The sequence below is a fragment of the Canis lupus genome, chromosome 2, assembly GCF_011100685.1.
Source record: "Canis lupus familiaris isolate Mischka breed German Shepherd chromosome 2, alternate assembly UU_Cfam_GSD_1.0, whole genome shotgun sequence".
Taxonomy (NCBI): domain Eukaryota; kingdom Metazoa; phylum Chordata; class Mammalia; order Carnivora; family Canidae; genus Canis; species Canis lupus.
In genome coordinates this window covers 5,197,947-5,219,092 of record NC_049223.1, presented here as the reverse complement: position 1 = coordinate 5,219,092, position 21,146 = coordinate 5,197,947, and the positions used below count along the sequence as shown (strand labels likewise).

Genomic DNA, 21,146 nt, shown 5'->3' with positions numbered 1-21,146 from the left:
GTTCACATTCCCACCAACAGTGTAAGAGGGTTCCCTTTTCTCCGCATCCTCTCCAACATTTGTGGTTTCCTGCCTTGTTAATTTTCCCCATTCTCACTGGTGTGAGGTGGTATCTCATTGTGGTTTTGATTTGTATTTCCCTGATGGCAAGTGATGCAGAGCATTTTCTCATGTACTTGTTGGCCACGTCTATGTCTTCCTCTGTGAGATTTCTGTTCATGTCTTTTGCCCATTTCATGATTGGATTGTTTGTTTCTTTGCTGTTGAGTTTAATAAGTTCTTTATAGATCTTGGAAACTAGCCCTTTATCTGATATGTCATTTGCAAATATCTTCTCCCATTCTGTAGGTTGTCTTTTAGTTTTGTTGACTGTATCCTTTGCTGTGCAAAAGCTTCTTACCTTGATGAAGTCCCAGTAGTTCATTTTTGCTTTTCTTTCTTTTGCCTTCATGGATGTGTCTTGCAAGAAGTTACTGTGGCCGAGGTCAAAAAGGGTGTTGCCTGTGTTCTCCTCTAGGATTTTGATGGAATCTTGTCTCACATTTAGATCTTTCATCCATTTTGAGTTTATCTTTGTGTATGGTGCAAGAGAGTGGTCTAGTTTCATTCTTCTGCATGTGGATGTCCAATTTTCCCAGCACCATTTATTGAAGAGACTGTCTTTCTTCCAGTGGATAGTATTTCCTCCTTTGTTGAATATTAGTTGACCATAAAGTTGAGGGTCCACTTCTGGATTCTCTATTCTGTTCCATTGATCTATGTGTCTGTTTTTGTGCCAGTACCACACTGTCTTGATGACCACAGCTTTGTAGTACAACCTGAAATCTGGCATTGTGATGCCCCCAGCTATGGTTTCCTTTTTTCAGATTCCCCTGGCTATTCGAGGTCTTCTGATTCCACAAAAATCTTAAAATAATTTGTTCTAACTCTCTGAAGAAAGTCCATGGTATTTTGATAGGGATTGCATTAAACGTGTAAATTGCCCTGGGTAATATCGACATTTTCACAATATTAATTCTGCCAATCCATGAGCATGGAATATTTTTCCATCTCTTTGTGTCTTCCGCAATTTCTTTCAGAAGTGTTCTATAGTTTTTAGTGTATGGATCCTTTACCTCTTTGGTTAGGTTTATTCCCAGGTATCTTATGCTTTTGGTGCAATTGTAAATGGGATTACACCTTAATTTCTCTTTCTTCAGTCTCATTGTTATTGTATAGAAATGCCACTGACATCTGGGCATTGATTTTGTATCCTGCCACACTGCCAAATTGCTGTATGAGTTCTAGGAATCTTGGGGTGGAGGCTTTTGGGTTTTCTATGTAAAGTATCATGTCATTTGCAAAGAGGGAGATTTTGACTTCTTCTTTGCCAATTTGAATGCCTTTTATGTTTTTTGTTGTCTGATTGCTGAGGCTAGGACTTCTAGTACTATGTTGAATAGCAGTGGTGAGAGTGGACATCCCTGCTTGTTCCTGATCTTAGGGGAAAGGCTCCCAGTGCTTCCCCATTGAGAATGATATTTGCTGTGGGCTTTTCATAGATGGCTTTTAAGATGTTGAGGAATGTTCCCTCTATCCCTACACTCTGAAGAGTTTTGATCAGGAATGGATGCTGTATTTTGTCAAATGCTTTCTCTGCATCTATTGAGAGGATCATATGGTTCTTGGTTTTTCTCTTGCTGATAGGATGAATCACATTGATTGTTTTACGAGTGTTGAACCAGCCTTGTGTCCCGGGAATAAATCCTACTTGGTCATGGTGTATAATTTTCTTAATGTATTGTTGCATCCTATTGGCCAGTATCTTGTTGAGAATTTTTGCATCCATGTTCATGAGGGATATTGGTCTATAATTCTCCTTTTTGGTGGGGTCTTTGTCCGGTTTTGGAATTAAGGTGATGCTGGCCTCATAGAACGAATTTGGAAGTATTCCATCTCTTTCTATCTTTCCAAACAGCTTTAGTAGAATAGGTATGGTTTCTTCTTTAAATGTTTGATAGAATTCCCCAGGGAAGCCATCTGGCCCTGGACTTTTGTGTCTTGGGAGGTTTTTGATGACTGCTTCAATTTCCTCCCTGGTTATTGGCCTGTTCAGGTTTTCTATTTCTTCCTGATCCAGTTTTGGTAGTTTGTGGCTTTCCAGAAATGCATCCATTTCTTCTGGATTGCCTAATTTATTGGCGTATAGCTGTTCATAATATGTTTTTAAAATCATTTGTATTTCCTTGGTGTTGATTGATCTCTCCTTTCTCATTCATGATTTTATTAATTTGAGTCTTCTCTCTCTTCTTTTTAATAAGGTTGGCTAATGGTTTATCTATCTTATTAATTCTTTCAAAGAACCAACTCCTGGTTCTGTTGATCTGCTCCACAGTTCTTCTGGTCTCGATTTTGTTGAGTTCTGCTCGAATCTTCATTAACTCTCTTCTTCTGCTGGGTGTAGGATCTATTTGCTGTTTTTTTCTCTAGCTCCTTTAGGTGTAAGGTTAGCTTTTGTATTTGAGTTCTTTCCAGTTTTTGGATGGATGCTTGTTTTGGAATGTATTTCACCCTCAAGACTGCTTTTGCTGCATCCCAAAGGTTTTGAGGGTTGTATGTTCATTCTCATTAGTTTCCATGAATCTTTTTAATTCTTTTTAATTTCCTGGTTGACCCTTTCATCTTTTAGCAGGATGGTCCTTAACCTCCACGTGTTTGAAGTCCTCCCAAACTTCTTGTTGTGATTTAGTTCTAATTTCAAGGCATTATGGTCTGAGAATATGCAGGGGACGATCCCAATCTTTTGGTATTGGTTAAGACCTGATTTGTGACCCAGTATGTGGTCTATTCTGGAGAAAGTTCCATGTGCACTTGAGAAGAATGTGTATTCAGTTGCGTTTGGATGTAAAGTTCTGTAGATATCTGTGAAATCCATCTGGTCCAGTGTATCATTTAAAGCTCTCGTTTCTTTGGAGATGTTGTGCTTAGAAGACCTATCGAGTGTAGAAAGCACTAGATTGAAGTCAGCAGTATAAGTGTATTATTATCTAAGTATGTCTTAATTTTGGTTATAATTGATTGATATGTTTGGCAGCTCCCACATTTGGGGCATATATATTGAGGATTGTTAAGTCCTCTTGTTGGATAGATCCTTTAAGTATGATATAGTGTCCCTCTTCATCTCTCACTACAGTCTTTGGTGTAAATTTTAGTTAATCTGACATAAGGATGGCTACCCCTGCTTTCTTTTGAGGACCATTCGAATGGTAAATGGTTCTCCAACCTTTTATTTTCAGGCTGTAGGTGTCCTTATGTCTAAAATGAGTCTCTTGTTGACAGCAAATAGATGGGTCCTGCTTTTTTATCCAGTCTGACACTCTGCGCCTTTTGATGGGGTCATTAAGCCCATTCACGTTCAGAGTTACTATGGAAAGATACGAGTTTAGTGTCATCATGATATCTATTCAGTCCCTGTTTTTGTGGATTGTTCCACGGGACTTCTTCTTAAAGGGGAGGAATTTTAAGAGTCCCCCTTAAAATTTCTTGCAGAGCTGGTTTGGAGGTCACATATTCTTTCAGTTCCTGCCTGTCTTAGAAGCTCTTTATCTCTCCTTCTATTGTAAATGGGAGCCTTGATGGGGATAGAGTATTCTCGGCTGCATGTTCTTCTCATTTAGGACCATGACTGTATCCTGCTAGCCCTTTCTGGCCTGCCATGTCTCTGTGGAGAGGTCTGCTGTTACCCTAATACTCCTCCCCATAAAAGTAAGGGATCTCTTGTCTCTTGCTGCTTTTAGGATCTTCTCTTTATCTCTGGAATTTGCAAGCTTAACTATTAAATGTCGAGGTGTTGAATGGTTTTTATTGATTTTAGGGGGGCGATCTCTCTATTTCCTGGATTGAATGCCTGTTTCCCTTCCCAGATTAGGAAAGTTTTCAGCTATGATTTGTTCAAATACATATTCTGGACCTCTGTCCCTTTTGGCACCCTCTGAACCCCAATTAAACGTAGGTTTTTCTGGGGATCCCTGGGTGGCTCAGTGGTTTGGCACCTGCTTTTGGCCCAGGGCGCAATCCTGGAGTCCCGGGATCGCATCCCATGTCAGGCTCCCAGCATGGAGCCTGCTTCTCCCTCCTCCTGTGTCCCTGCCTCTCTCTCTCTCTCTCTCTATCATAAATAAATAAATAAATCTTAACAACAACAAATAAAAGTAGGTTTTTCTTCCTCAGGCTGTTATTTATTTCCCTTAATCTATCCTCATGGTCTTTTAATTGTTTGTCTCTTTTTTTCCTCAGTTTCCCTCTTTGCCATCAACTTGTCTTCTTCTATGTCACTCACTCGTTCTTCCACCTCGTTAACCCTCGTCGTTAGGACTTCTAGTTTGGATTGCATCTCATTCAATTGATTTTTAATTTCTGCCTGATTAGATCTAATTTCTACAGTCATGAAGTCTCTTGAGTCCTTTATGCTTTTTTCTAGAGCCACCAGTAGCTGTATAATAGTGCTTCTGAATTGGCTTTCTGACATTGAATTGTAATCCAGATTTTGTAACTCTGTGGGAGAGAGGACTGTTTCTGATTCTTTCTTTTGAGGTGAGGTTTTCCTTCTAGTTATTTTGCTCAGAGCAAAGTGGCCAAAAACAAGTTGTATTGGGAAAAGGAGAAAAAGAGAGAAGAGAAAGAAGGAAAGAAAAAGAAAAAAAGAGAAAAAAGAAAAAAGAAGAAAAAGAAAAAACGGGGGGAAGGAAACAAATCAGAAAAACAAAACAAAACAAAACAAGGGGGAGTATCCTCTGATTCTGTATACTGTAAGTCCCTCGACTTGCCCTGGAACTTTCCAGTGCTGCTTGGTCAATAATTTGTTTTTCCCCTGTCCGTGAGAAGCAGACTCCTCACAGGGAGCTGGGGCCTATTGAGCTGATTTTCAGGTGTTAGCACTTGGGGGAACTGCTCAGCCCCCCACCTGGTGCAGGGCTCAGTGGGGGTTGTTTACCCCGTGAGGCCCCAGGAGGAACAGCCCCAGTGGCGGGGCAGCTCTGGAGCCCTGGAGTCAGCCCCCACAGTAACTCCAGAGCTCAGGGTCTGCAGGGCCTGGAGGCTCCGGGGCGGGGCCGCTGATCTGCTCAGCTCGGGGCAGGAGCATCCTCGCTGTCCTGGGCCCTCCCGGCCTCTGTCTGTCGAGGGGGGAGGGGGCCGGGTCCTGGGCTGTGTCCCCGGCGCCCTGTGCTCCTGGGCCTGCCCTGTTGGATTCACTCCCGCCCCGCAGCCCCCTCCGCAGAGCCGCCCCCGAGCCCCTCCGAGCTGCTCCGGGTCCCGCCGCCCGCGCTGCAGCCCTTAGGGAGCTCGGCGCACTCTCCTGGGCGCGCAGGTGTCTGTTAGTGTCCCCGGAGCCCGAGGGCATCCCCGCCCTCCTGGGTCCTGCTCCAACTCCCTGCGAGCCCCTTTCCGCCCGGGAAGGTTGGTGCAGCTCCTGCTTCTCCGGGACGGGGCTCTCCTGTCCTGGGGACACTCGCCCCGGCCTCAGCCTGGCTCCTCGCGGGGCCCCTCCCCCTTGGAGGCCTTTTGTTTCTTTATTTCTTTTTCCCCTTCCTTCCTTCTTCCTTCCTTCCTTCTTGATAGAAGCGTGAACTCTTCTCACTGTAGCATTCCAGCTGTTCTCTCTTTAAATATCAGGCTGAATTCGTAGATTTTCAGGATGATTTGAAGGTTATTTAGGTAATTTGGTGGGGACAGGTGATTGGGGACCCTACTCTTCCGCCATCTAGCCCCTCCCCCCCAGAGGTTTTGTGTGTTTTGTTGTTTTGTTTTTTTTTTAATTTTTATTTATGATAGTCACACACACACACACACACACACACACACACACACAGATGCAGAGACAGGCAGAGGGAGAAGCAGGCTCCATGCACCGGGAGCCCAACGTGGGATTCGATCCCGGGTCTCCAGGATCACGCCCTGGGCCAAAGGCAGGCGCTAAACCGCTGCGCCACCCAGGGATTTCCGCCCCCCTCCCTTCGGCCCCAGAGGTTTTGAATGAAAACAAAGGTAGTTCCTAACCACATCATGGCGTCCTAGGTTGCACATCACTCGGATTGTTGTATAGTGAGTAAGAGTGTGTGTATGTGTGTATGTGAAGAAAATGCTTTTGGAGATGGTAATTTAAAAAGGTTTTTTTTTTTTTTTTAACTAGAATTAGATAAAACTCTAGAATTAGAATTAGATACAAATTACTAGAGTTAGATAGAAAAATCACCAAAAATATCCTGCTCCTATATCCTGGCCATGATACTAAGTGATCCCATTGTGCATATTGGAAAACAAACATTAAAAGAGAAAAATTTGGTTATCTGTTAAAGTTAAAACTCTTTTTCCAAATCAAACTACATATTAAAGGGACCAAGGAAGCTCACTATTTGTAATTATGGTAAAATATTTTTGGCAGAGGGTTTGGTTTCATAATACAAGTACTTTTGTTTGCTAGTCATCACACAGTCTGGCAATTAGAAAATTGGCTTGTGTCCATGAGCTGCCTTTATCATCCCTATATCAAAATCTATGTTAAAGAAATAGTTTTTGCATACCATTGACTAGTTAAAAAACTAAACAAACAAAAAACCCAGCAATTTTGGTTAGTTCTCTAGCATTTAGATGCTATGCTACAAAGAACAGTATCATCAAGGATATTAGAGTAATGTATTTTAGTAGGAGGTGATAAGTTTTTATTTTACTGAACTGTGAAAATAGCAAACACAATTGGGATCAAGGAACTATTCGCTTCGAAGGGCTTCCACAAAACCCTAGTGTTAATATTACATAATATCATTATATAGCAATACATGTTAATATTACATATATCATTATTGTTCTAGAACTCAACCTTTCAGACAGGTAGGTATTTTGTTTGAACCCCACAAATGCTTTGAAGACATCTATTGTACAGTGCTAAGAACCTACGTTCTGATATCAGACAGCTCTAGGTTTGCAGTCTGCCACCTACTAGGCGTGTGACATCCTGCAAGTCACACACCACTAGGACCAAAGTGCTAGTAATGACAACAATGAGACTATCTCATGTGTACTGAGTGGTTACTATATGTAGGCAGAGTTTTATACTCAGTGCTTTATAATGTCTTTTTGTTTTAAGATTTTATTTATTTATTCATGAGAGACACACAGAGGCAGAGACATAGGCAGAGGGAGAAGCAGACTCCTCACAGGGAGTCCAGTGTGGAACTTGATCCCAGAACCACAGAATCACGACCTGAGACAAAGGCAGACACTTAACCACTGAGCCACCCAGGTGGCCCTGTATAGTATCTTATATTTATTATCTCATTGGATCCTCATGTAAACCTTGTGAGGGGAGGTAATATCATCATTATTTTATGAATGAGTAAAAGGAAGAACGTAATTCTTCAAGTACACACAGCACAGGACCTGGGGCAAGAACCTGGTTATTCTGTCTCCACGTTCCAAGGTTTAGCCACATTCACCTGCCTCCCCAAGCCTCAGTTTCCCTGTCTGTAAGATCAGAACAATAATAACTCCTGTAGTGTTGGCAGGAGGCTCTGAGATCGTGGAATAAGGCACAGGGTGGTGACTGCCTCTGAAGCTGGCACTTCATTATCACTGCCAGTATTGTTGCTGTTAGCAAGGATTGTAGTATCAATCAATTTCTAACAGGAAGGATTCACACATCCACTCTTCTTTGCACACATTTCTGTCTAAGTGAGCAGAGAAAAGCTCTACTCACTTAGAAAAAGCTTGTAGAATTACTACAGTTTCATCAGAGCCAATGAACAGGGTCACTAAGGAGTCAAGCACCTGATTTGTGACCATTTGGATGCCTGCCTAGAGGTATAAACTCTCTAGTAACATTCTCCTTTTGGTAAGCTAGCTTTCTCCTTCATGAATCTGGGCCAAAAATCCACTGTGTCTTTAGCTTCTTCCCACAAAGAGGAGATTTTCCTGCTAGCAGCAATAGCTGCTATTGTGGGATTTTGCCCAGGAGATTTTGTGAAGTTATCTGACCCAATAGCATTATATAAATTTTTAAGACTTGTAAAATCAGGAATCTCAGTGCAAGGCAGCCACATCCAAAGCAAAAATCTGTTCAACAGTCCCCACTTTAATGGCTCTCCTGTAAACACTGACAACTACCAGAGAACAGCATTACAAAAAGATCAGTCACTACTTAATTGTGTGAGTAAAGGCTGGGACATGTGAACATTAATGATACACATTTTTGCTATGGAGATACTTTGAGGCCAGACACACAGAATGCAACAGCTGCCATCCAAAACCTCCCTGCACCAAGAGATATTTGTCTGGAAACTCTTGGCCTGGCCTGACAGCTTCTAGTCCTAGAGGACCATGCTGATTGCCACCCAAATGTTTTCTCACCCCACAACACATGGGGAGTCAGAGGATGCACAGTCCGTATTTGGGGCTCCTTTTGCTCTTGCCCCACAGCCAGGATGGCTCAAAACCATAGGTCATATGAATGGTACTTGGCTAGTATGTCACACAATTATTTAAATACTACCAGGCTAAACTTCCCATTTCTTTTTTTTTTTTTTAAGATTTTATTTATTTATTCATGACAGAGAGAGAGAGAGAGAGGCAGAGACACAGGCAGAGGGAGAAGCAGGCTTCATGTAGGAAGCCTGATGTGGGACGCAATCCTGGGTCTCCAGGATCACACCACAGCCTGAAGGCAGCGCTAAACCCCTAAACTGCTGAGCCACTGGGGCTGCCCTAAACATCCATTTCTAAAGCAATATTTCTCAACATGTGGATCTAGGTCAGAATGATCCAGGGTGCTTATTAGAAATCCAGACTCCTATGCATGCCTCTCTATTTTACTATGTTACTGTTAGTATGTAAGTCCTGAAGAATAGAAGCTGGTCTGTTTACTCTGGTACCCCAGTACCCCCAACAGTGTGTGGCACACAGTAAGCACTCAATACATATTTGTGGAAGGAATTAATTCCCGGGCCCCATTAATCTACCTCCTCAATCAAAATCTCTAAGAGTAGGACCAAGGAATCTGCATTTTAAAGGCACACAAGTGATTTTTTTTGCACACAAAATTTTTAGAACCATTGTTCTAAAGTAATTCAGCTAATTCTAAGATAGACAGAAAGATGAAAAGTTTTGTCTCCAGAGGCGGCATATTAGCCATCTGGCCAGTCATTAAGGTAAAATAACCATATTAATATCACCCATGAGTTGAACTTCTGCCTTCAGGTCACATTATCTCCAACAAATGTTGATCTACCACCTTCAGCACACCAGATTCTGGGTTCCTAAGTGGATAAAAACAGATACGTAGGCAGAGTGCCTAGGAAAGGCTGGAACCTGCCCCGTGAAGAACCACACCATCGCTTTCTGCCTGAACTTGATTATTTGATGAACCTGCCCCAAAACTCCGATAGAGAAATGGAACAGACTGTTCATTACTGGTTCCCTGGCATGCTTGAATGGCACCTCTGATCCAGGAAAGTCAGATATTATCTGCAAGGATTTATCTTATCTTGAAAGTCTCCAATCTTTCTAAATAGGTTTCCTATCTGTTTGGCCCTTCTAGGAAGCTTGGTGTTTTACTTCTAGTTACAATCAACCTTTTACCAACATTTGATCTTGGACTGTCACTTCACTTCTCTTGGCCTGCTTCCTCATTTGAAAAATGAGACAATTAGACCAGAAACAGGTCTTCAGCACCTTCCAATTATAATGTACCCTAATCTGTGACTTCTTGGTGACACCTACTGCTCATGCTTAACAAAACATCCAGATGTGATTTGATGATCCAATTGCAGCTGTCAAACTAGGATACCCAAAACTATCCAATGGAGAGGTGGTTGGCACGTGGAAGAGTAGGTAAAATTTGGGATTTGCAAACCGTTTCTGAGAATTACCTCTCAGTTTCCATGTTTACCTAGAAAAATACAATGGCAACTTTAATGTGCTGAAAACTTTATGTAAGAGATTAGTGCAATACCCAAATTTCTTCTGAAAGCTGTACATTTTATTTGTATCAGCGCTGCAGCAACGCTGAAGCATAGCTTGATCTAGAGAGACGGAAAGATCACTGCTTCGTGGGATGCCCTCAAGCCAAGCTGTGAAGTAGGGGGAGAGATATAGGGAGTGAGCTCCTTTCCCTGACCCCATCACTTTGCCTTTCCATTCCCTCTGTCCTTCTTTCAGAAGCCCCATCCCACAGATGTTCCCCAGAGGTGGGTTGCTCTGAACTGGAATCACACCCTAAGCACCAAATGTATGTTCACTGTCCTTTGTTCCAATCCAGCCTGACTAATCACTGGTAACTTGTCCATTACTGTTGCCAGATAATTGCATTTTAACTGCCTTTCTTTAGAAAACAGCTTCACATAAATTAGTGGTTCTTAAAGGCTTTGGGGCCTAATGTCTACTTTATATTCCAACTATTTTGCAGTGCTTCCTCTATGAGCCTGAAATGAAAATCACAGAAAATATAACTTACTACTTACTATATAATGCCCAAATTATTTTTATAAAGTGAGTGTTAGGAAAGTAACTTATAATAAAATACCATATTTCAGTATGCAAAGCTTAGAAGATGTACTGAAGTAGCCCAATGCTCCCTCTATGCCTAAAATCACAGGGACAGCCAGGAATGGATTATTGAACTAGCAACACACACTAAACCCCCTCCTTCAAGCAGCCCCCCCCCCACTGCTCCCTAAATGCCAGTAGTGTCTCCCAGCCATTTACTGTGACAACCTCCTACCCATAATTTATTTTTCAAAATTGCCCTTTAAAAACCTAGATCGATGACCCTGATGTGAAAAGTTAAGTCAGTTTTGCAACCTCGAGAGAGCTATTTTGGTGTGAAGAATATTTTACTGCCTCTGGCAGCATGCAGCTACTTTGTCCTTTCCCCATTTTTCCTCCAATGTCTTGGAAGATGAATGTCATAATACATAACAATCTCAACAATGAAAGTTAACATTTATGGAATGCTTCCCACATGCCAAGTGCTTTTAAAATAATTTTGCATGTATTAACTCTTTCAAACCTCATAACTACATAAGTAATTTTATTATTACTATGTTCCAGGGACAGTAATAATAGGCACAGAAAAATCAAGTAACTTGACTAAGATTACGCATCTAGTTACATTTAGCTTCTTGTAGAAACCAACTGCTTTGATTATTATAATAATGGGCTTTTATAATGAGCAAAGCACTATCTGTGTTTTTATTTTAGGAAAGAAACATTTCAGGGATAAAAGGATGTTTCTTTTTCCAAAGCCCATGCATCTAAATGTTTGAAATTTGCGCCCATGTTTTCTTGGCTGGCTTTATGCTTTTAGCACTTAGAATGTGATTAGGTAGCTTTTTTACTTAATATTTTCATTCATTTCAGAATGGATTTCTCTTCTTGGCACGTCATCTGTATGTGAAATTGCAGCGCCATTCATTCGGAGATGAGGAACACAAATCTTTTTCCTGCTCTTTCCTTTCATTGCCAAGTGGCTTGTGCCAAAACAGGCTTGTTTTAAGCGAGTTTAGAGGATGACCCAAGAAGCAGGTTCTGTGCACCATGGTGGGATATGTGGCTGTTCTAACAGCACAGTGTGGTCAGGAGTCTCCTAAATGTGTCAGAAATTACATCATGCATCATTCAGGGAGGAACTGCATTTCTTCCTGGAAACAGCCAAGGAGTTGTTATGACAAATCATTATTAGCAACAGTTTAGGGTTGAAATTTGACCCTGATGTGGCTACTTGTAAAGACAACAAAGTATTTGAAGCAAACCTATAATGTATTTATTTTTCCTTCCAGGGGGAAAATGGTCCCATCTGATCTTGAAAGAAGGATCCTTGAAGCCAAACAAAAAGTAAGTTTGTAGGGAGTTAATCTAGCCTATAACAGGCTAAAAGCACATTATTTCTGTTTCCATCCAGTGGAGAACATACTTTGGTATTGCTTTTTTGGTTTGTTTTTGGGGTTTTGGAGGGTTTTGTTTTGTTTTGTTTTGTTTGTTTTTTGGGGGGGGTGTTGTACTGGGGGGCAGAGGAAGAGGAGAGAGACTCCCAAGCAGGCTCTACACCCAAGCAGTGTAGAACTCAACCCAGGGCTCGATCTCACAACCCTGAGATCATGACCTGAGCCAAAATCAAGAGTCAGATGCTTTACTGACTGAGCCACCCAGGTGCCCCCACTTTGGTTTTGCTTTAAAAAGAAGACCTAGGGGATCCCTGGGTGGCTCAGCAGTTTAACGCCTGCCTTTCGCCCAGGGCGCGATCCTGGAGTCCGGGGATCGAGTCCCGCGTCGGGCTCCCAGCATGAAGCCTGCTTCTCCCTCCTCCTGTGTCTCTGCCTCTCTCTCTCTCTCTGTCTATCATAAATAAATAAATAAATCTTTAAAAAAAAAAAAAGAAGACCTAATTCTCAACCTCCCAGCTTTCCTGAGAGTATAGAATTTTTGAGTCGAGTCATTATTTATTTCTCTGAGTTCTAGGCTCTGCTCCAGAAAGATCTAAGTTGCTGATTAAATAATGTACACTGTGATAATATACACAGTGATGCTATAGGACTTTCTACAGCATTTGTCCTCTGTGTGCTGAGCATTGGCATTAAACAGACATACATTTGAAAGATCATTTTCACGGGTGGAAAATATCACACTGCTAATGCAGCACATGTTACCGTGTGGTGTGGTTGTTTAAAAGGAGCCAATTTTTCCTGCCTAGGAATATGGTTATGATTGGCTCTCCAAGAATCTTCTTCTGTGGCAAGCAATTTAGAAGTCTGAGAAGCAGCAAGTTCTGGAGACCTGTGAAAGATTCCCACAAAGCTCTAGAAAGTCATTTATTTCCCTGGATGGTTTGCAAACCAGAGAGCTTGCTTGTAGAACTCCCTTAGTGTAACTTTTATTTACATGTGCATTTTATTAATATCAGCTTAGGAATAATTATTTCTTTTAATATGCCTTTTTTTCCCTACAAAGTGGCAGCAGGAGTCCCCTTGTTCCTGTACTAGGACACTTCTAGTAGCATACACCACAAGATTAAACCTTTGCTGCCACCTAAAGCCTGACTCTGTAACATCCTGTCACATCACGGCTCTATTCATTCTGTTTGAGGCATTCTTCTACCTTCTAGCAATTTCCATTTAGCCAGGGCCAGACAGACCGAGGACTACTTAGATGGATAAAAGTAATGGCTTATTGTCTAGTCCCACATGAACTCTTCCCTCTAAGATAACAAATAGATTATCTGAGGATTTTCCAAATAGGAATAATGAGCCCTTCGGATTTCCTTCTCTTTGTTCTTTTGTCTGCTCACACTAGGAGACTAATTTGCAAAAGGAAGACTAGAAAGTGAGCAAAGTAGGGAGCATATCCATCTGGAATATATAAATGGCTTGGGGGCACCATAAAGCTTCTTCCCTTTTGGGTCCAATGTCAGCTTCTTCCCTTCTGGGTCCAGTGTCACCAGAACCAAAGTGTCTGTTTCTATAAGGCAACTGGCAGGTCCAAGAATGGCCTGGAGAAGCCAGATCTTGGAGAGTGAATATCCTCCCAGGTTCCAAGGGGCCAACAATCCTTGTGATGTTTCCAAAACTGGAGAAGTGTGTGACAGAGGGAGAATATCCACTGTTTTTATTAGCTAAAAAAAAAATACTGATGCCCTATTTGACGTTATTTGGGGCTTTCTCATTTGTCTAGGGATTTGTTCCTTTCCTTGTGAGCGCCACAGCTGGGACCACCGTGTATGGAGCATTCGACCCCCTCTTAGCAGTTGCTGACATTTGTAAAAAGTACAAGATCTGGATGCATGTGGATGTGAGTATCCCATAGGGACTGCCACCAAAGTGTCCTTGCACTTACTTATTCATTCAGGGCTCATGGAATGAAACCTGTTTCTCTCTCTCTCTCTCTCTCTTTTTCTCTCTTTCTCTCTGTCTGTCCCTTGGGAGCCTGTTTTCAGAATGGGGATATTTAAGCTTTTGAAGAGTGCAGAGACAAAGTGGCACATGATCCACACAGTATACAACATTGACTGGAGGAAGTCAGAGGCTGATTTGCCTTAATGTTCCCAATATGATAATAATCTTATTTCTATGACCAGCATCCAAGCTGAGTACTTAGTTCTTAAATCATCATCAGCCCATAACATCCTTGGAGGAATGTAGCCTCCACACACACATACACAGCCACACACATGTAGATTGTATTTCCCTCTAAGGATGATCAAAAAGGCAAAAAGAGTTACATTTGCATAGGAAACTCAGAAGATAAAAAACTTAAACTCAAGTCGGGTATTTGTATATTTGAAGAGGAAAGAAGACTTGCTAGAAGTATGGGTCACCAAATTGCCAATTTCTTAGCTGGGCCAGCTGAAAAGATAAATTATATTTGAAATGTTACTCCAGGCCTAGTCACATTAAATGAAGATGTGCCCATCAAAACATCTTCAAATGAAAAAATGTCCAGATTTAGAAGGACAAATTGAAGAAACTTAAACTTAAACCAGAATCACTCCAAGTGTGGTTCAAGGATCAGCTGTTATCTGCAAACTGTTTGTTACTAATCTACTATTACTACCTAAGGCTGAACCAGGTAGATTTCCATTATCCCAATGTCATCCTGTAGAGTGGTTACCAGTCTTCTTTTCCTTCCATGATTCACAATATGAGTTGTTCATTAGGCTACCAGACATTCCATTGGTTTTACAAATGAAGACACTAAGTTGAACAATCCAAGTACCATCGTGACTCAGGTCTTGGAAGTGGAAAGCTTATTAAACCTTGTTAGCTGATTCAGGAAGAGGATTATCCTGACAACTTTAAAAATAACAATGTCTGTGTGTCCTGAACCAGCAGGTACTGTGGTCTCTCCTCTAGGATTTCTACTTAACATAGAGCTAGATCTTTTGACCAATTGTATGTGCTTTCTTTGGAACCTACCAAGTTTATCACTTATTATCTTAAATGTTTATACTCTGTGTAATTAAAGAAAATCTTAAAATATTACACATTTGGAAAATTGGGTAATTTTTCAAAGTGTAAAAGAACTGAAGTTACAACAAACTTTTAAAAAAAAGGCAATTATACCCTAACACGTGTTTTTTTTTTTTCTTTAAAAATTATCCTGGGATTATTTTCACCCACAAATAAGGCCAACATTTTCCAATGAATCTCCATCTTAACATCATACTATTAAAGAAATCACTATATCACTATACTAATTTAAATCTTCAAACTTGAGTAAAGATTTTTAAGAGACATGTTCTAGCCACTCAACAAATTCTCTTTCTTTCTTTCTTTCTTTCTTTCTTTCTTTCTTTCTTTCTTTCTTTCTTTCTTCCTTCCTTCTTCCTTCCTTCCTTCCTTCCTTCCTTCCTTCCTTCCTTTTTCTTTCTTTCTTTGAAATTATCTTATCCTAAAGTACGTTATTAGTGAAATAGGATTTTTAAAAAAGATTTCATTTATTTATTTGACACACAGAGAGAGAGCATAAGCAGAGGGATTGGTAGGGAGAGGGAGAAGCAGGGAGCCTGACATGGGGCTCAATCCCATGACCCAAGCCGAAAGCAGACACTTAACCAAGTGAACCACCCGGTGCCCTTGAAATAGGATTATGAAGCTGCTTCTTCCTTCTGGAATCATCCAGACTTGCCAAAGGAGTTTTCCTTATAATAAGTGGGAAATATCAGAAAGGGAGACACAACATGGAAGACTCCTAACTCTGGGAAACGAACTAGGGGTGGTGGAAGGGGAGGATGGCGGGGGGTGGGGATGACTGGGTGGCAGGCACTGAGGTGGGCACTTGACAGGATGAGCACTGGGTGTTATTCTGTATGTTGGCAAATTGAACATCAATAAAAAATAAATTTATTATTTAAAAAAAAGGAGTTTTCCTTATAACTCAGAGGCTGCTTAATGGGTCCTTCACCCCATCCTCTGTACTCTCAGCAGAGGACACAATAGGCTTTCTTGTTCTGACGTCACAAGCTGCACTAGGATCGTGAGTGGTAGTGATGTATTGGGGAAAGGATCTTTCCCCTTCTTGGGTGGACACAAGACATATGCCCCCAGTGTGGCTCCTTTCACTTGTCTAAATATGAAATGGAACCTGAAACTTTAGAATAGCATCCAGTTTAAACTTTGAAAGTCTAGTGCCAGAAGGTGGCCAGGCTTCTCAGTTGCCTGAGCTTGAGGAGATGACTTTCACCCCATGAGACTCACTGTTCTGGAGGACACCAAACTTTAGAAATCTAGGCAATGAAAGACCTGCTACCCTGTTACTTATATGATCTTCCTTTTTGCAGGCTGCTTGGGGTGGGGGATTACTGATGTCCCGGAAGCACAAATGGAAGCTGAGCGGCGTGGAGAGGTACACCCACTTTTCTTGTTAACAATGTAAAGCGTAAAAGCTAAGTGTGAAAAGCAAGTTACATACAATTTCCAAGCACTCTCAGAGCACAGGTGAGTCCATTCTCACAATGCTTGTATGCCTTAACCTGTGTGGTCATGGACACATGAATATTATGTGTAAACAACAAAAAGGCGTCAAATGCCCTGTCAAGGAGCCCAGGTGGAATGTTTCTCAAGTATAGAACCCTAACTGGAGTCTGTGGTTGGCCAGAGGTCTCAGGAATGGCCTTCTTTTTTTAATTAATTAATTAATTAATTAATTAATTAATTTATGATAGTCACAGAGAGAGAGAGAGAGAGAGAGAGAGAGAGGCAGAGACATAGGCAGAGGGAGAAGCAGGCTCCATGCACCGGGAGCCCGATGTGGGATTCGATCCCGGGTCTCCAGGATCGCACCCTGGGCCAAAGGCAGGCGCCAAACCGCTGTGCCACCCAGGGATCCCCTAGGAATGGCTTTCTTACAATCTCTGAACCAACTACCAAAGTTACTTAAAAACCTCTTGGCAGGTCATAGTTTTCTAGGGAGAAGATCTATAGCTATTATGTTCCAGAAAAGGACAATATCCATTGCTTTAAGCAAACCAATAAATAACTGAGCACTTTATATTTTATCAGTGTTGAAAGCAGGGGCTTGGGGCTTAATACGTCCAGTTTAGAGCAAGACAAACTTGTGAGAACATTGTCTCATGGTTTCATTCCCACGATAATTTTTTTTTTTTTACAAAAAAAATTTATATAAAAAAAAGGTTACAAAGCACCTTTTTTTTTCCCCCAGAGATGATTAAGCAGTAGATGATTGAGAAAAGCTGCTAAACCTAAAGGAGGTGATATCTGATTGGCATAAGACATATTCAGGTCTGAAGAGAAAAGGGAAAAAATTTATAGAATGCAAAATCAGCCTCAGGCTTTGCTGACCATGTGCAAAGGGAGCACAATGTCCCCAGTTCTCCCATTACACCATGGCAGGTCAACAGCAGAGGTGAGCTCTGACACTCCAGGCAACTGAGAAAGCCTGAGTTTGTCAGAGGCTGCCAAGTGCCCACCATGCCCTGCCAAGTAGCCAGATGCTGCCCAGGAAGAGTTGCCCACTGGCTCTGCTTCTAGACATCCTGGCTCCATTTCCATTCTGGGATGAGGAGAGAGGCCGATGGAGCATGGAGCACCTGTCAGCACTGGTCATGCGGCCAGCCAGGCTAAGCCAGAGTGAATGCACATGGTGTGCTCTGCGATGCCCAGGCCCGCTCACATGCAGAGAACCCGTGAGTAGAAAGAGGGGGCAGGGGTCACTGAGGCAGAGTCAGGGGCACACTGCCTCATTTGTGGAAGACTTTAGAGTCCAGCTGAGGCCTAAGTCAGCAGGGTAGCAGTCCCCAAGTCTGCTGACGGGGGTCAGTGACTGGCAAGCAGAGCTGCCAGTGCTCTGATGGCAGGTGCCCTGTTAGCAATGGGAGGCCGAAGGCACACATAGCCCCCTGCCAGTGAAGGCCAGTCTGCCTCTCCCTCTGATCCTCTGGGTTTCTCCCACGCCAAATTCCTTTTCGCCATGAAGATCTCTATGAAACCAGACACCTAAGGAGAAGGCAATGCACAAAACAGAGATAATGAAAAAAAGAGAACAGCTTGGAAGGTACCTGCTCAGATGACCAGAATGAGAACTAATTCTCATGCTTTCAAAAGAGAGGTGGCCTGCACACAGTACTCTCTCTTCTATGAGTTCCTTTCTGACTGGTTCAAAAAGTAAGCATCTATTATTGTACTTTTAATGCCACCTGGAACTCCAAGTGCTGAAAGCCATGGGGCGTCCTCCACCGATGATGACTTAAAAGCTCACTAAATTACCTACCCTGAGCCTTGGAAAAATAAACACCCACACACTTTTGCACTAAAGACTATTATTTCAGAGCAAAGCTTAGAACATTTACCATGGAACAGAGTCTGTTCCAATTGCCACAATTTTGAAACTGTATTATAACTAAATCCACTAAGTGGAATAGCCAAATATGAAGTCCCAAAAATGAGGGACTGCCACCTACTTATCCAAGAGTATCCATCTTGCTGACTTATTAGCGAAAGGCACGTTGTCTGTGGTGAATAAGGTTGTAGGGTCAGTGGAAACCCTGGGCCTCATGGGCATGGGTATAAGTTGAGGGGGAAAAATTTGCCTCACTTGGAAGTATACATCTTCCCAAGGATTCACTCTAAAATGGAAGAAACCATGGTCAATTATCATCCCCAGATTAAGAGGTTCTCCAATGGTCACAGGGTCCCCAGAGTACCATCCTCATAACAAAATGCTGCAAGTGACCATAGCCTGCCTGGCACTCCCTCTGAGGACCTACCAAATTCTCAGAAAGCATCTTTCTTCCTTGTTCAGGCTCTCAAATTTTCTAGAGACAGTGTAGCTGAGAGGGTGTGCCAAGAGCCTTAACACTCCCAGGTATGCTTCCGTGCCTTGGAAACTGTCTCCTTTAATCCCTCCCTACAGCAGGCTGATGCTTGCCTGCAATTGCCCTTTGTGGTGGTCCCCTCTCAAGGCTTGCCAGCCCAGCTTAAGGTCCTGGCACAACTGCTGCCATCTTACCAATTACTGCCCTCACTACTGCCCTGTGAGCCAGGGGTTTAGAAATTCAGTTCAGTAGTTGCCGATCCTCTACTATGGCAAGGCGCTGCACTAGGCCCAGTGAGTTCATGAAGATGAATATGGTGTGAAGCCTATTCTCAAAGGGCTTAGAATCTAGTAGGGAAGAGTGACAGTTAGTGATGGATCGAAATTCAAGGCAAAGGAAGTAAAGGCTCAAGAGACAGACCAGGGAGCTGATTGGTAAGCACAAAGAAAGGAATAATCTCTGCTAAACAGGGTTATTCAAGGAAGCCTTTGTGCCAGGGTGGGCATAGGTGTTTCATCAGGTGGAACTGGAAGGTAGATGTTCAAGGTGAAGAGCAAGGTCATGGAGGTTTGAAGGGATCCATGGAGGAAGTTCAGGTGTTTGGCTGGAGACTGAGAGGGATTCATAGCCGTGACTAGGAAGTTTAGGGATGCCTGGGTGGCTCAGTGGTTGAGCATCTGCCTTTGGCTCAGGGTGTGATCCCGGGATCAAGTCCTGCATCGGGCTCCCGGCATGGAGCCTGCTTCTCCCTCTGCCTATGTCTCTGACTTTCTCTCTCTCTCTCTCTGTGGGTGTGTGTGTGGGTGTGTGTGTCTCATGAATAAATCAATAAAATCTTAAAAAAAAATTATACTTGGTCCCATAGATGAGCAGATCTTTGTGATGTTTGTCCTGTTCCATGGAAGTCACACTGCTGGGTTCATCCATTCAGGTCGCTCCCCCCCGCTACCACCCCGGTTTGCACCCTTAGCTTCTCCTACCGCCACTACTGTCCTCACCTGGACAAAATCGAGAGCTCAGTGGCTTCTACTGGGTCCTTGGCCTCCATCTCCTCCCAAGTCTTGACTTGCCTCTTCACCCTCCCCCCACCATCCATGGCTCTATGGCAGAGACTTTCATCACCCCCCTCCCAATCTGAGAAATAGAATGCTTTCCATGCACAATAGTGGCTCCTACAGCAGTGATTGTCAGCTCAGGGATTGATGTTGATCCAGACTTGGCCCTGAGGGCAGACCCTCCACCAAGACTCCTTGGGCAGGACTTGTGAACTCTCCACAAGCTGCAGGGAGCCTGATGTGGGACTTGATCCCAGGACCCCGGGATCATGACCTGAGCCAAAGGCAGAAGCTCAACCACTGAGCCACCCAGGTGCTCCAGGACCATGTGTAGTTTAAAGAACTGGTGCTTCTGTTTACTTCCTTTGCTTCTGAAACATTTTGTGTGTCTATATAGATGAGTCACACTCTAATTACACGAAGAGTATTGTATATTACAGAATGCTTAAACACTATTTGTATATAATTCTTTTGCCTTATTTTCCAATGCTTTAAGAAGTTCCAGAGACTTTCCACCTTGACAGATTTTACAGTCTTATATAATATGTTAAAAAGTATAGGGACATTATCATAGATACCTTTGACCGAGCTAACATTAGCTTGCTGTACTCTAGGAAGTGTCTTCCTCAAAAATTACAAGCATCAAATACTACAGAATAAAGCACTTTATACAGAGGTGTTTTTAAAAAAAAAAAAAAAAAAAACTAGAGCTGCAAGGGGTGATATTGGGAGAGCAGGAAGAAGAAGATACTACTAAAATGCTGAAATCTGAGAGCTGGATATGTGGGAGGAAAACAGAGAAAGAATAGATCTGGAAGGATGAGGAGGGGCAAATTAATGAGTTCATGTGGGGTCTGCTGAGTTTGAGGTGCAAATGAGGGCACAAGGACATGTCTTAAAACAGCCATAAAGAAGGCAGTTTCCTCTAACTTACAGTAGATCACTGAAGCCATGTGACTGAATATCACAGCAAAACATTTTTCTTTTAAGATTTTATTTATTTATTCATGAGAATGCACAGAGAGGAGAGAGAGAGAGGCAGAGACACAGGCAGAGGGAGAAGGAGGCTTCATGTAGGGAGCCTGATGTGGGACTCGATCCAGGGTCTCCAGGATCACACCCTGGGCTGCAGGCGGCGCTAAACCGCTGAGCCACCAGGGCTGCCCACAGCAAAACATTTTTAAATGAACTTGAGGCTGTTTTTCATAAATTGCCAACATTTCTAAAATAAATTAAGGGCATGTAACTGAATCACTCTGCACAGGTTTTTGCCATGTTTATGAGGCAACCTCTCTGGG

The 21,146-nt window shown here is 42.5% G+C and overlaps 1 protein-coding gene across 1 annotated transcript in view; it reads left to right on the top strand.

The window, feature by feature from the left end:
• GAD2 (glutamate decarboxylase 2) overlaps window positions 1–21,146 on the top strand; it is an 85,220-nt gene that overhangs the window by 43,402 nt on the left and 20,672 nt on the right. Inside the window, exons 9-11 of the mRNA NM_001077439.1 lie at window positions 11,808–11,862; window positions 13,696–13,812; window positions 16,301–16,365. Of these exons, the coding sequence (NP_001070907.1) occupies window positions 11,808–11,862; window positions 13,696–13,812; window positions 16,301–16,365 (237 nt within the window). The remainder of the gene's footprint in view (window positions 1–11,807; window positions 11,863–13,695; window positions 13,813–16,300; window positions 16,366–21,146) is intronic.